At 53.3% G+C, this 14,028-nt stretch overlaps 3 protein-coding genes across 3 annotated transcripts; 2 read left to right on the top strand and 1 right to left on the bottom strand.

Moving 5' to 3' along the window:
* Positions 1-1,184: 1,184 nt before the first annotated feature.
* JN550_004125 (uncharacterized protein) lies at positions 1,185-3,196 on the bottom strand (the record flags this gene model as incomplete). The annotated part of the gene is made up of 8 exons (XM_049315606.1): positions 1,185-1,597; positions 1,651-1,839; positions 1,909-1,987; positions 2,038-2,141; positions 2,249-2,275; positions 2,412-2,435; positions 2,581-2,783; positions 2,943-3,196. 8 exons carry the CDS (start codon positions 3,194-3,196, stop codon positions 1,185-1,187), a joined length of 1,293 nt encoding a protein of 430 aa, XP_049174147.1.
* A 2,702-nt stretch (positions 3,197-5,898) lies between these two features.
* JN550_004124 (uncharacterized protein) lies at positions 5,899-7,968 on the top strand (the record flags this gene model as incomplete). Its single annotated transcript, XM_049315605.1, has 3 exons — positions 5,899-6,190; positions 6,272-7,790; positions 7,869-7,968. The coding sequence occupies 3 exons, from the start codon at positions 5,899-5,901 to the stop codon at positions 7,966-7,968; spliced, it is 1,911 nt and encodes a 636-aa protein (XP_049174146.1).
* Positions 7,969-11,772: 3,804 nt separating this feature from the next.
* JN550_004123 (uncharacterized protein) lies at positions 11,773-13,020 on the top strand (the record flags this gene model as incomplete). The annotated part of the gene is made up of 1 exon (XM_049315604.1): positions 11,773-13,020. One exon carries the CDS (start codon positions 11,773-11,775, stop codon positions 13,018-13,020), a length of 1,248 nt encoding a protein of 415 aa, XP_049174145.1.
* Between the last annotated feature and the right edge of the window lie 1,008 nt (positions 13,021-14,028).

The following is a 14,028-nucleotide window of genomic DNA, read 5'->3' as shown; positions in this document are numbered from 1 at the left end:
CCCACTGCCACACACAACCTCCTCAGACACGGCGCTGATGGGAAAGTGCGAATGAAGGAGTGCCAAACCTGGTGTGTCAGCTTCTGTGGTCAGACAACGTCTACGTGCGGATGCGAACTGCAAGGGAGAGTTGAATCCTTGCCAATCAAGGGCAGCAGAGAAGCTGGATCAGCCGTGGTAATCTGAGGCTCCAGCTAGCCACCGGGGTTGCATTCTAAGCTGAGTAATAGATGCCAAGATTGTTTGCATGCTTGCTTGCTTCTGGCATCTGACATGCTTTCGCGAGTTGTCCAATAGAACAAGTCGTGGAAATAGCCGATAGATGACTATTATGTGGGGGTTTGTAGTGGCACAAGCACAGAACGTCCCAGCCGTGTCCATTTTGGATGCTTGCTTGGTATAGCAGGTTTCCAGTGTTTCCCAGTGCTTATACAACTCAGTGCGAAGCGTTCAGTCACGCAGACAAGAAGTAGCAACTCTAGTAATCTCCCTTTTTTCACCTTTTGCGCCACTGGAAGTCACTTGAGCATAAGATGGTGCACGGGAAAAGCAAGTGAAACCCAGCCCCAAGTCAGGTGCTGCCTGTCGCAATCCGAACCTGGAGGTACAAGGTGGGGGCAGTCAGCCGTCTCACGTGCGATACTTGTACAACCATGAGATACCACTTATGGAGCGTCAGTAACTGTGTATCGATATGTGCCCATCTCACTAGATTGGTTGTTTCGACGTCGTAAGGATACAGCAGAGCGCACGAGAAGAATAAAGTAATACTTGATATTCTCAACATATCATATAGCTTTCCCAGACATTTTGCTAGTTGACGCGACGTTTATTTTGATTGATGAGCTCCTGAGCTCAGCCTCAATAACCAGGGAGCACTGGTCGTTCTCTCTAGAGAAGACCGTCCCTACGACAAAAGGCCGTCTAAGGGAATTGAGTCAATGCTAATGATGTTTGAGTAATACACAATAAGATCTAGTCTAGCTAGACGATGAAAACCATGCTCACCCGCCAAGAGCGGGAATGGAGCCAAATAGTCAAACCGACTTGGATTCTCCAGAGCTGACCGGCCATGACCAAGTGAATAAATCAACGATTGACTCGCAACGCAACACCTTTTTGGCTTAATGAGGATCATCAAGTCGTACCCAACGGCCGTTTCTTCAGGGCATATTCAGTTGCTCTCAAGCGCCGAGGAGTCCGGACAGAAGTCCGCCGAGGCCTCCAGCACCTCCAGCGCCTGCAGCATCTCCAGCTTGTGCGCCAGCGTTCGCGTTGTTTCCACCGCCGAGAGCACCCTGCAGCTGACCAAGCAGTGACTCAAGTCCGCTTCCCGCAGCGTTGCCTTGAGCAGCATCACCGGCAGCAGCGTCGCCCTTCTGAGCAGCGTCGCCGGCGGCAGCCTCGCCCTTCTGAGCAGCATCACCGGCGGCAGCCTCTCCCTTCTGAGCAGCGTCGCCGGCGGCAGCCTCTCCCTTCTGAGCAGCATCGCCGGCGGCAGCCTCTCCCTTCTGAGCAGCATCACCGGCAGCAGCCTCGCCCTTCTGAGCAGCGTTTCCTGCCTTGTTTCCTGCCTTGTTTCCTTGCTGTGCTTCTCCTAATAAACAGATTAGCATCCCAGTCAATCCTCACTAAAGGTCCGCAACTTACCAGCGGCTGGAGCAGTAGCGTTCGAGGCATTTCCAGTCGCACCCGCAGCAGCCTGCTGACCTGCCAGCTTCTGAGTGAGTTTGTCAACCTTGGCTTGTGCTTTCTCCTCGGCGGCGGCGTCGCCTGCGGCAGTCGCAGCATCTAGGTCAGCTTGAGCCTGAGTGAGCTTGTCCTGTGTCTTAGCAGCGTCTGAAGTCCGAGTTAGTATTGTGCTTCTTGCAGTGACGGCCACAGGGCACGAAAAGGGGTTTAACATACTCTGGGTTGCTTTATCGGCAGCTGCCGCATCGCCTGTTGCTGGGGCCGTTGCGTTACCCGCGGCTGCGTTGGCACCACCCTACAAAGGTCTTAGTCTGGTTCGCCACCAAGATAACAGAATTTGCATACCTTGTTCTTCTTGCGAGCAACGAGATGGGCATAGGCGTCACGAGGAATCATGTGACGAGCGGCCACGCCCGTGGCACCAGCATTTGCGGCGCCGGTGGCGGTTGCTGAATGTCGAAAATATGTCAGTCGTTCATCCGAGATACTCTCCAGAAGTGCTACCCAGTATACAACTCCAGGGCGAAGAAATACGAAGGGGAAGGTGATCACTTACCAGCAGCATCACCTGAGGCAGCAGCGGCTACAGTTCAACAAAGTCAGCTCCTGAATATGGTTCTTCATCATCGGAAATCTTGCTTGACATATGATGCCAAAACTGGTTCACCTAGGAATATGCGGTCCGGACGAAGCAATTGTTACAAAAGGATAGTACGAACCTGCTGAAGAGGCAGCGGGTGCAGCTAGAAACCATCAACGTTAGTATATCATGAAAAAGGGGCTTTGGAAAATCGATAGATGCGCATTGCCAAACCAAGCGTACCTAGAGGGCATTGGTATAGACAAAAAGCTTCTCTTATCTATAAGCGGAAAGGAAAGAGAACTGACCTGCAGAAGCCTTGGCCTTCTTGGCCTTCTTCGCTTTGCCACCTGCTCCGGCATTGGCATTGGCGTTACCTGCTCCGGCATTGGCGTTGCCTGCTCCGGCGTTGGCATTTCCAGCCGCGGCGGCGTTGTTGGCGTTACCTGCTCCGGCACCGTTGGCCTTACCACCTGCTGCAGCGTTGTTGGCGTTTCCACCTGCTGCCGCACTGCAAGGTACCATATCAGTATTTGCTCGCCAAGGCACATAAGCCCTTTGGGCTGGGCTTCATTGCGGCGTACGTATGGACACATTGAAGCTCTTCGACGCCGCGGCCCTGAGCCCCGGGCTTGCAAAGGGTTGTAGAGACAAGCTTGAAAACACTCACTTGTTACCATTGGCAGCGTTTGCCGCTCCATTGCCCTTGCCCCTGGCCGCCTTGCCCTTACCCTGGCCCTGTCCTTTGCCCTGGCCTTGTCGTGGAACCAGTCCTCGCCTTTCGTATGGGGCTGTTCTGGCATCAAGGTTCGAATAGTAAGGGGCACGCACGGCCAAGACGTCGCCCTGAGGCTGTGCCGGGAGTGAGACGACGTAGTTGGCAGAGCATGCCAACAACATCAAAGCGGTTCCAATGTTCTTCATCTTGACGACTTGATTCCAAACAACTTGCTGAAATGACTGGTTCGAATAATATTTCTAAAGAGAATGTATGTTGAAGAAGCGAAGAAGGAAACACGAGACCAGCTACTGGATGTTAGTCTTTGGACGGAATCATGACAACTATGATGGGGCACAATGACTTACCTCAACGCGTAGAATGAAAAAAGGCTAGTGTATACTCGAAGAGACGGTTGAGAATGAAGAAAAAGGTCGGCTAAAACGGCACCGGGGAGCATAGTATTTATGGCCATGAATGAGGCTCTGAGCTTCTATATCCATCGAGAAAATATTGGCGCCGATCGCTTGGCTCCAAGTCGAACAAACCATGTCATGCAACCTTCTCGAATATCAGGCCCAGCCAGCGTCCGAGCTATTGCAACATGAACCCAGGTTTGGAGGTGGTGCCGCCTTCAGAATCCCAGTATGACCTGGAGGAACAGCGCCATTGAGACGGCTGCGACTCTTGGATCAGCGGCCCTGTCTAGCAAAGGTTGCGGCTCCAAGAGAACTAGGCCAATAACGTTGTTTCGCATGAGTTCTCGAAACGCGGAAGATGTGGGATAAGATTTCCTGTAAAGAAGATCATACAAGCCATGCTCTACTGTGGGACAGCTCGGCATTCCCCAGCCAGCCTGGTTGAGTAATGACAATCAAGGAGATCTCAGGCGATCGCGGCGGTCGTGTTTCGCTGCCAAGACTGTGCGTGTCTTTTTTTAATCCTGCCAAGGTTGTTTTCTGGGGACCAGTTCTCGGGTGGCAGGCCTCTCTGACTGGAGATCAAACACGGGGGACCTCAGCATAAAACATCCCCATGGGCTGGCCGCCAAGGACCGCCAAGGGCCGTCAATACGACCCGCGCAGGTGACAGAAGCCGGCGCCTACAGAAGCACTGTCGAGACGGCCCAAGAGGGACGGTCAAGAATTGGAATTGCTTTTGGACATCGCGTGAGGTCATTGTTTCATGGAAACCAGACTTCCGGTTACAAGAACGCTCGCGAGCCACAGGCCCGATGTTGTGATCGTCTAAAGAGGATCTGTCGCTCCACTGAGCCCACTGCCGGGAGCAAGCAAGCTGAAGCGGCTCCTCTTAGTTGGTCTGATGTCGAGATGGCAGCACTTGGTTCAGGCCCGAGCATCGCGGTGCATCCAGGTGCCGGATCATGGTGGATAGATGACTGGAGCAACCAAAAATTGAAGCTTAAAGTCTTTCTTCGCGCTGGGATGACAGGGCCCAGACTGGTTTGTAGATCTCCTCTCCCATGTAGCAGAAGAATGTGGGAGAGATCCGCTGCCAAGCGCGCCGAAAGTACCAATTCGTGCCTGCAGCAATAGAAAGCAATCTCCATTCTAGACATGTGAAGCATTCGTATGTATAGATTGTCTAGCGGGCAGTGGGCATGCAGCAAGAGGCGGAAACCATGTGCATTAATAGTTTGAGCGAGACAACGCTCTCCTGTGCGAAGATTCAGATCACAGTAATCCGCCGCCAAAAGACATCGGGATAATCAAGGTGAATTGCAACCATGTGGTTCAGAGGCAATCCGCCGAATTCAGCTGGTTTGGTGTGTATTCCCACCTCATGGCCCACGTTACTATAAGCAGTGCAGCGCATTCGTATAGGGAGAAAGTTCATGTGCGTACCACCGGGCCTCTGCTGCGTGCATGTCGAAACTCTACCATAGTTTAAAATACTGTTGCCTCGTTACTTTATGTCGCCATAGCATGCTTGTGGTATAATGCCTCCCTTTACTACCTAGGTAGCGGGTGAGAGATGCGATTGGTGGTGGGCGTGCAATAGCCGATTAGCGCAGCTTAGCACGGTTTCATAAGGCAAAACTCGCGAGTCACTCTCCCGAGGTCTCGTTTGAAGGTGTTGACAGGTGCAAGGGTACAGCAATGCAAACTTGAACGATTGGATTTGTTTCGATCGAAAAGGGGTTTGTGTTGTCGTTCTGGACTCTTCTGATTTTGACTCATTGATAAAGCAAAGCACAATCTGCAATGATAATTGTATGACTGGAGCCAGTCAGACACGCGATAGCCACTACCTCTGTCTCTCGCTGTACCCCGTATTCACCTTCATTGGCAATGGCCACGAGGAGGGAGTCCTGAAAGATACTGTAGACACGCACCTATAACTAGTGTATAACTAGTGTACAACTACAGTATGTATTGTGAGTATGTATGCCCAGGTGTGAGTTGAGTTACTGTTAGTGGGTTCTCCCACTTTTGCTGCTTGTCACCCACTCTTTGCTAATGCCCACTGTCTGATAGGCCTGCCCACCGGGCCACCTTGAAAGCGTGGCCCGCTTATCAGCGGCGCCCTAGCCCGGCCCAGCGCGGGCACGAGGAAAACTTGGGGCCGACAGCCACGGCGAAAGAACCTCGGGACTTTCCGAGGTCGCAGTAGGATTTTTGATGTCATTGCCATCTGCATATGCTTGCCTCTGCGCAGAATAGGCTTCCGTAGTCGCCAATTGCGCCAGCCGACGTCTATCCAGAGACTGCCCATGGCATTGCAATCACCGTGACCTTGAATCCGAACCTCTGCCTCTGCCATCCGCCTCCGCTCCAATTGAAAGAGGCTATGCGAAGTGACTGAGCTGCGACGGAGCAGTCATTCCAACGCCGACCAGCTACAACCTTCAAGTCGCAGTCCACAGCCTGTGCGCTCTCGAAACAGAATGACCATGTCGACTTCGGCGCCCCTCCAGCGGTGCATCCGTCGCGGTGCCGTGCCTAGCAGGCCAGGCCTTGCCAGTCGGCTGAGCAGCTCTTCCAGAGCTTCCTCGACGATGCCGACACATTGGAGCCGGCAGAGAGCACCCTCCTCGGCCTCCGGCTTTCGTCACCTAGCCCCAGCCCGCCCTTTCAGCACCACCCGCTCCTTTCGCTTTGCCGATGTCGACGACAACTTTGACCCCAAGACAGTAGACCGGGAGAGCGACGAGGTAGACGTCTGCATCGTTGGTGGTGGTACGTATGCCTGGCGCATAGCTTAGTCCGTATTGTGGTCATTGTCTTTCTCATGCTGATAACGCCTCTCCGCCCCTACAGGTCCCGCTGGATTGAGCGCAGCCATCCGTCTGAAGCAACTAGCGAACGAGAGCGGAAACGAAGACTTTCGAGTCCTCCTGCTGGAGAAGGCAGGGGAAATTGGCGCGCATATCCTGTCCGGTGCTGTTATTCAACCTAGTGGTGTTGAGGAGCTATTTCCCGACTGGCTGGACGAGGCAAACGAGAGCCGCTTCGAACATGCCACCCCCGCGGCCAACGACAAGATGCGCTTCTTGACCAAGGGCAGCGCTATACCCTTGCCCACCCCTCCGCAAATGAACAATCACGGCAATTATATAGTTAGTCTGAACCAGTTCACAAAGTGGCTTGGCGAGCGGGCTGAGGAGGTTGGCGTCGAGGTGTACCCTGGATTCGCTGCGTCTGAAGTCCTCTACAAGTCTGATGGATCGGTCCAAGGTGTCGCCACTAACGACCTTGGCATTGCGCGGGATGGAAAGCCGAAGGATAGTTTCGAAAGAGGTATGGAGTTCCATGCCAAGGTGACCATGTTCGCCGAGGGCTGCCACGGGAGCTTGACCAAGCAGGTAATCAACAAGTTCGACCTCCGCAGAGACAGCCAGCATCAGACCTACGCACTGGGCGTAAAGGAGGTATGGGAGATCCAACCGGAAAAGTTCAACAAGGGTGAGATTACCCACTCCATGGGCTACCCGCTCCCTTCCGACACCTATGGAGGCGGCTGGATGTACCACTTTGGGGATAACCTCGTTAGCATTGGTCTCGTCGTGGCTCTGGACTACGCGAACCCCTGGCTGTCGCCATATGGCGAGTTCCAGAAGATGAAGCAGCACCCTCTTTACAAGAACGTGCTTGAAGGCGGCAAGTGTATTTCTTACGGAGCTCGCGCTCTCGTCGAAGGTGGCTTCCAGTCGATTCCCAAGGTGGCCTTTCCTGGAGGTGCCTTGATCGGAGATTCTGCTGGTTTCATCAACGTGCCCAAAGTCAAGGGCACGCACAATGCCATGAAGTCAGGCATACTTGCGGCTGAGGCTGCGTGGGGTGCAGTCAAGGATGGCGATTCTGGCTCTGTCTTTCTTTACGATTACGAGGATTCGCTCCGCAAGTCCAGCATATGGAAGGAACTCAAGGAGGTTCGCAATATGCGCCCATCGTTCCATAACCCCCTAGGGCTGTACGGCGGTCTTGTCTATTCCGGGCTTGAGGCCTACTTTCTCAAGGGACGGGTGCCATGGACATTGAAGCACAAAACCACTGATCATGGTGCAACAAAGACGGCGGACAAGTGCCAAAAGATCGAGTATCCCAAACCAGATGGCAAGATCAGCTTCGACATTCTCACCAGTGTTTCTCGAACGGGTACAAATCACGAGGAGGATCAGCCTGTGCATCTCCAAGTCAAGGATTGGGATGCGCACACCATGGAAACATGGCCAGGTTACAAGGGTCTGGAAAACCGTTTCTGCCCTGCTGGAGTATACGAATACGTGGAGGATGATACGAAACCTCTTGGCGTGAGGTTCCAAATCAACGCTCAGAAGTAAGTTCTACGGTGCTGCATGCATCCGTCTTATCCTGAATCAATAGCCACCCAAGCATGCTAACTTGCTCTCCTCAGCTGCATCCACTGCAAGACATGTGATATCAAAGCCCCTAATCAGGACATCAACTGGTCCGTACCTCAAGGTGGCGAAGGACCTAAATACTACATGACCTAGGTGGTCCAGCTCAACCGGCCACGGTAAGATCCTGCCGTGCTTAAAACAAACAGTAACATACTGCTGCTTGAGGGTCAGGTCACAGCCACTCCCGATGTGTCTTGGTGCATATGCTGGGATCTGTCGTGGCCTGCTCGGTCCTCGAATTGATGCTTTAATAACTGGAAGCAACCACAACTCTTGCCTGATGTAAATATTCAAGCCGATTTTATCTCTTTAAGAGCTCACGATGGGCATCTGCAAAGATGGCAACTGCATGGGATGTAATACCATAGTTTGAACAATGCATAGTGTAGTTCAAAACACTTCCTTCTAATATTTATTCGATGTTGATTGCGGCGGATCAATGGTGACCTTGATCCTAGACTGCAGCTTGACGCTCAGTATAGGGAGCCTAGAGCCAATACGGTTAGCCCCATCCACCCCCGTAACTTTTTCTAGCTTAGTCACAAATGCTTACTGCCCCGAACGCGAGAGTGCCCGGAGTTCCGGGCACGAGGGACCACGGAACTTTATAGCGAAGGCTTCCCTGCGTAATGCCACCGGAGGTCAAGCGCTATCTTCGTGTGGCCGGAGTCGGTGGCGCTCATTGGCACCACCCAGAACCGCCGTGTACTGCTTCCATGGCCTCGGAAAGCATGAGCGGCGACGTAGAGGCCCAGCACCTCTGTGGTGTTTGTAGGAAGAGCTTTCGGCAGAGTAAAATCCCCTTTTCCTTAAAGATCACGCTTGACACGCTTTGGACGGACAAGTCCGTGGAGCGAGTATACTCGTTCTTACCATACCTGATCCGGATTAGTCATTGACAGTTGAACAATGTTGACTGACAAGACGTGTCCCAGAATCGTCTCTCATAAGACACGCCAAGAAATGTACATTAGAGCCGAAAGCATCGGTACGGCAAAAGGCTTGTAAAGCTTGCACTGTTGCCAAGGCCCGCTGCGACCTGAAAAGACCAACGTGCACCCGGTGCGAGGCACGCGGAGCTAGTTGTGTATACATTCGTCCTGTGCAACCACCGCCAGCCTCGACATCTCAACCCGGGACCCCGGTGCCACATCATCATGTCAGCCATCTCAACTCTGTGGCGCGGGATGCCGCCGCCGCGTCGTATTTCCCGAGCAGCACATCTGCCTCGACTACCACGTTGGCCTTCCCGGACCTGGAGGCAGAAAGCACCGTCACGCCAGGCTTCTTTTCCAACAACTCGTCTGAGGATGGGTTGGATCTGTCGCTGCTTGAGCCCGGCCTTGGCACAGCGGGCCTCGAGCTCGTCCACAACCCGAACCCAGGCCCGCCGCCGCCAAGCCCCCAGGACTTGGACTCGTGGATGTTGTCTGTAGTCACAAGGCCGGTGGTCCCGGACCCAGAACAGCTCATAAAACACAGTAGTAAGTGTTCTCAGAACATTCAGTTTATTACACTCGTAGCAATAGTCTCTGCTGGAAGCCACCTGGTCTGAGGTCAACCTTCAGATCCGGCTTGGCTTTGATATAACCGCTGATATCCTGGAATGTGTTCCAGGATACAACACTGCCAAAAAATCTTGGGCTAACTTGCCTGTTATATAGTGCGGACAATATTCCGCGTCCTCCGCTCCTGGCCGCGTATGCTTGCCAAGGGCTTCCAACTACCACCTCTTATACATCCTCTACAATTTAAAGATGCCACGCCACAGCCAATGTCCAATTGTATGACATTATGCAAGATGTGGTCGGGTCAGTGTGACACCAGCACAGGACCAATTGTACATGATGCAGTGAGGAAAGAGATCGACAATATTCTCCTCAATGTTCGTCATACTTTGAATACAGATATCTCAATTCTGGTAGAGCCACACGCTGACCATACCTACAGTACCGCACATACGACCCGGCAGACCTGCTTGCTGCCATCCAATCCATAGTAATCTACCTGCTCCTTCTCATCTTCCCAACGCCCTCGCAGACGTCCCAGGCGCTGGTCTCCCCGTCCCTCTTCACGCAGATCCAGACCATGGGCTACTACGTGGCGTCGACGGGGCTGGTGCTGCAGGAGGAGTCGACACACGTGCGGCCGGCGTGGCAGATCTGGGCGCACATCGAGGCCAAGCGGCGGGCCATGTGCTCGCTGTACCTGGTGCACTGGGCCTATAGCGTCTACCACGGCGAGCCCAACTTCGACTGCCGCGACATCTCGCGCATGCCCGGGCCCGGGGCCAAGTTCCTGTGGGCCGCCGCCGACGAGCAGGCCTGGAACAGCCTGTACACCCGCTGGCTGGCCCAGTGGGACGGCCAGGACTTCCTCTTTGCCGAGTTCATGTGCGTCGACCCGGAGATCGTCATGAACCGCCGCGCCGAGATCTGGCTGGAGGACGCCGATGAGTTGGGCTTTTTGCTTTTGAGCCTGGGTGAGTACCCCCTTCCTTTGGCGAAACAGTCCTTAATCCTAGTTCTGACCCGTGGTAGTAAACGCAACCGAGAGGAATATGGTGGCGCCCCGTGTCATCACGGAACAATGATTAAGTTGTTGGCTGGCAGGCCGTGACGGCTAGCACGGTGTAGACTTAACGATATGGCTAATGATGGACGGAGTATGGTTCTGCTAAGTCACGGGAGATACCTCATGCCTTCTAGTCCAGCTAGGATAGGCATATTATATTAGTTCTTGCACTGTAGAAGGAAATAAAATTCATGCTAAAAATGGCCGGGCTGATTTAGCTTTTTGAAATTCTTTCAATAGATTGAGCAACAAGTATACAGGTCAAAACGAGATCGTTGATTTCCGGTTTCGAGCGCCGCCAGGCCTCGACCGAGATCATCCCAAGCCCCTTTCTCCTTCCAGTTGGTTCTCTACGCATATCAAGCCCGTAGCACATCATAAAACTCGAGTTTGGTACCTTTAGGCTCTTGTATCGCCCTGCATAATTGATGGTCGCGACACCGAGCGATGCCCTTAGACACAGCAACGAGCGTGTACTCGTTGCCATCCAAGTCAGCACGCGTGTTCCCCGGTGGCATTGGCATCATGCCTACGTGTCTTCGTTCATTCGCATCCGGGCTGAAGATATATATTGGTATCGGAGAGACCTGAGTATCCAAGCCCAAGTGTAGAGCCAAGGCCGTATGTCGTCCAGATAGAGCAGTATGAAGATTACCCGACGAGGAGTCTTCACTGATAGGCGGTCTCACCAACAGAGGCGAGACTGAAGGATAAGACATGAAAGAGTTTTCAAATGTGCCGCCATCCGGTGTACCATGAAGGTGATCTCGTCCTCCGTGCTCAGGGTTCTCGTCACCAGAAACATACTGTTCGAACTTATTCAAAGGTAAGTCGATATCCATGTATTCTACTCCCAGTTTACAGGGGAACTAGTTGCGAGGCAGCATATGCCCGTTGGCATCTATTCCGCCCGCTCCAACCCAATTTTGATGAACATGTGTCATTTCAACTCAGCCTCGTTTTGGCCCCCAAAGTCCAATACGTAGCACTCCAACAAAGACTGCTTTGATGCAAGGACGACGCCGGCTAATCCCCGACTTATACGATTCTTTGCAAAGCTGAGTTTTGCTGTTATAGCAGCCTGGCCACTGTGAAGTCTTAATAGCCCTTAAGTACGGTTGGGAGAGGTCAGCGATGGTGGAGCTGGCTCAGACGCGGAGCTCCGGACTCCATAAGTTAGGTAATTGTCGAGTATACCACTAAGGCTCATATCGGTGACTGATGATATAAGTCGCAAGATTGTCGAGTTCTTCAAAGGGGAATCTATCATTTGAATAAAAGACACTGCTCACACACTTGAAGACCAATCAAACTCGGTGAACAATGGGAACTATATCGCGAGAGTTTGACATCACCATCCTGGGCGCAACAGGTTGGACAGCAAGTATGTGCGCGGAGCACATTACGAAGACGTTCCCAACGACCCTGAAGTGGTGTATAGCTGGGCGTTCCGTGCCTAAACTCACCACACTGCAAGAGAGCCTTAAGGCGCTGAATCTGGACCGCCTCCCCCCATCTATCTGCAGCATTGCTGACTTGCAGAGCGACCACCTGTCGTTTCTTGTGCAGCGGAGCAAGGTCATTATCAATGGGATCGGGCCATACCACAGGTTCTCGACGCCGGTGGTGGAGGCATGCGCCAGACACGGGACGCACTACGTGGACTTCAGCACCGAGACTCTCTGGATCGCCGACATGATCGCAGCGTACGACGCAACGGCCCGGGCGAGCGGCGCGGTCATCATCCCGGCCATCTCCGGGGCCAGTTCGCCGTCCGACGTGGTGGCGTGGCTCCTCGCCACCGCTATCCGTCGCCACTATCCCCGCGAGTCCCGGATAAGCGAGGTTGTTTGTTCCGGGAAGCTGACAATGCTCGGGATGCAGGGTGGTTCCTTGGAGACCGTCCTGCAAGTTGCAGAGAAGTATGGCATCTCGTGGTTCTGGCGTGGGGACTCATGGGTATTATCAGATCGAGAAGAGCCACGGGCACCGTGTCAGCCGGTCAGCTGGACGAACAGCCTTTTCGGGTATCGTTTCGACAGCGTCCTGGGCCACCTGGCGACTTCATTCATTGCCAAAACAAATGAGTCCGTTGTCCATCGCTCGGCAGGGCTTGACCCCGACTGTTACGGACCAGACTTTGTGTATCACGAGTATACTCCAGCCCGAGGGGTTCTTAGCTCCATCCTCATACATCTTCTCACGAAACTGGGCATTCTGCTTCTCGGGCTATCATGGTCCAGGTGGTTTGCACGACGGCTTTCTTACCAGCCCGGAGATGGACCGCATCGTGGAAAGAGCCGCAGAGTGGAGCGGATGGACTTCAATGCCGTGGGATATATCGGCGGTCTTGCTCGTCCGGTAGCGGAGGCGAGTTTTGTGTACAAGGGAGCACTGGTGGACGTTAGTGCCATCTTTGCAGTAGAGGCGGCGGCCACACTGATGGAGAAGACGCCATTGGGCAGCGTCAGGACTGGTCTACAGACACCGTCGACGCTTGGGATGGAATTTGTTGAAAAACTTCGGCAAGCTGGTGTTGACGTTACTGTACAGATAGAACCAGTACGGTAGCGTGCACATGTAGCTTTTGTGCACAGAATGATGTCATCGTGGGTAATAGACGCTAGCATGTGGGAGCCACCGTGTTGGAACCAAGTAAAAAAGTCATCGTACATACAATCGGACCCAGGAACCAGACAGGTGATGGCCAGAGTCTGGAGAGGCTGCAGTAGAGTGGATAAGTTACGTGGTGATACTCAGATGTTTCGCTCTGTCTCGCTCTTGGCAGCACGTCAAGTAGCCAGCAAGTCTTCACCTACCACGCAGTAGTGGTCAGTTGGATGATATGCATCTGAGTCTAAAGGATGGCATATCGAGGAACGGATAGTTCGAGCGACCATCAGCAACATCATATACCATGCACTTGAAGCTCATGATTGTTGGCTTCTGATACTCATTGGACACCGTCATTGGAATCTCAGAGGCTTGTGGTTTGTCTACCTTCAGGACTGACTCGCGAAAAGGCCGGACACGAAGACAGTGCATGGCACTGGCTACATGCAGATACTTCCGTTCCAGGCCGCTCCCTTGCATCGTCAGCCCGCTTGCATTGATGGAGCAACCGGCGCTTGCCTAGGGTCAGTGCGCCATTCCTGTCGCGACGATATTGGGACCAACACGAAAAATTGCCAGTCCTGTGCGACATCAGGCAATAGCGTGATAGTCATCAATCAAGGTCGCAAAGCCTGTCGGTTGGCTCCTGGAGGCGACGTTGGCGCAAGTCGCTCGAGGAATGCCAGCAACCAGCAGGCGCATCAATATTGAAGTCTGATTGAGGATGCCCGGTGGCCTTCTCCTTCTCCGAGACGCCACGGTTGGATGCAACACAGAGAAGGCTGTGGACTGCGTTGCAACAGGTTTACGGAAATGAGTCATAAAGCGCGACACCTCGCGATGGGTGGCTGGACGAGGCTGGATGCCGACAGCAACCAGAATGTGTCGCAGGGGTGGGTTATCCAAGGGAAATGAGCTGATTGCCGGCATCATGAAACCTTGCTTACGGGTACCCACAAGAGACTT

Source organism: Neoarthrinium moseri, assembly GCF_022829205.1.
Source record: "Neoarthrinium moseri strain CBS 164.80 chromosome Unknown scaffold10_Wmoseri_CBS_16480, whole genome shotgun sequence".
NCBI lineage: Eukaryota > Fungi > Ascomycota > Sordariomycetes > Amphisphaeriales > Apiosporaceae > Neoarthrinium > Neoarthrinium moseri.
This window is presented reverse-complemented; position numbering and strand designations above follow the sequence as displayed.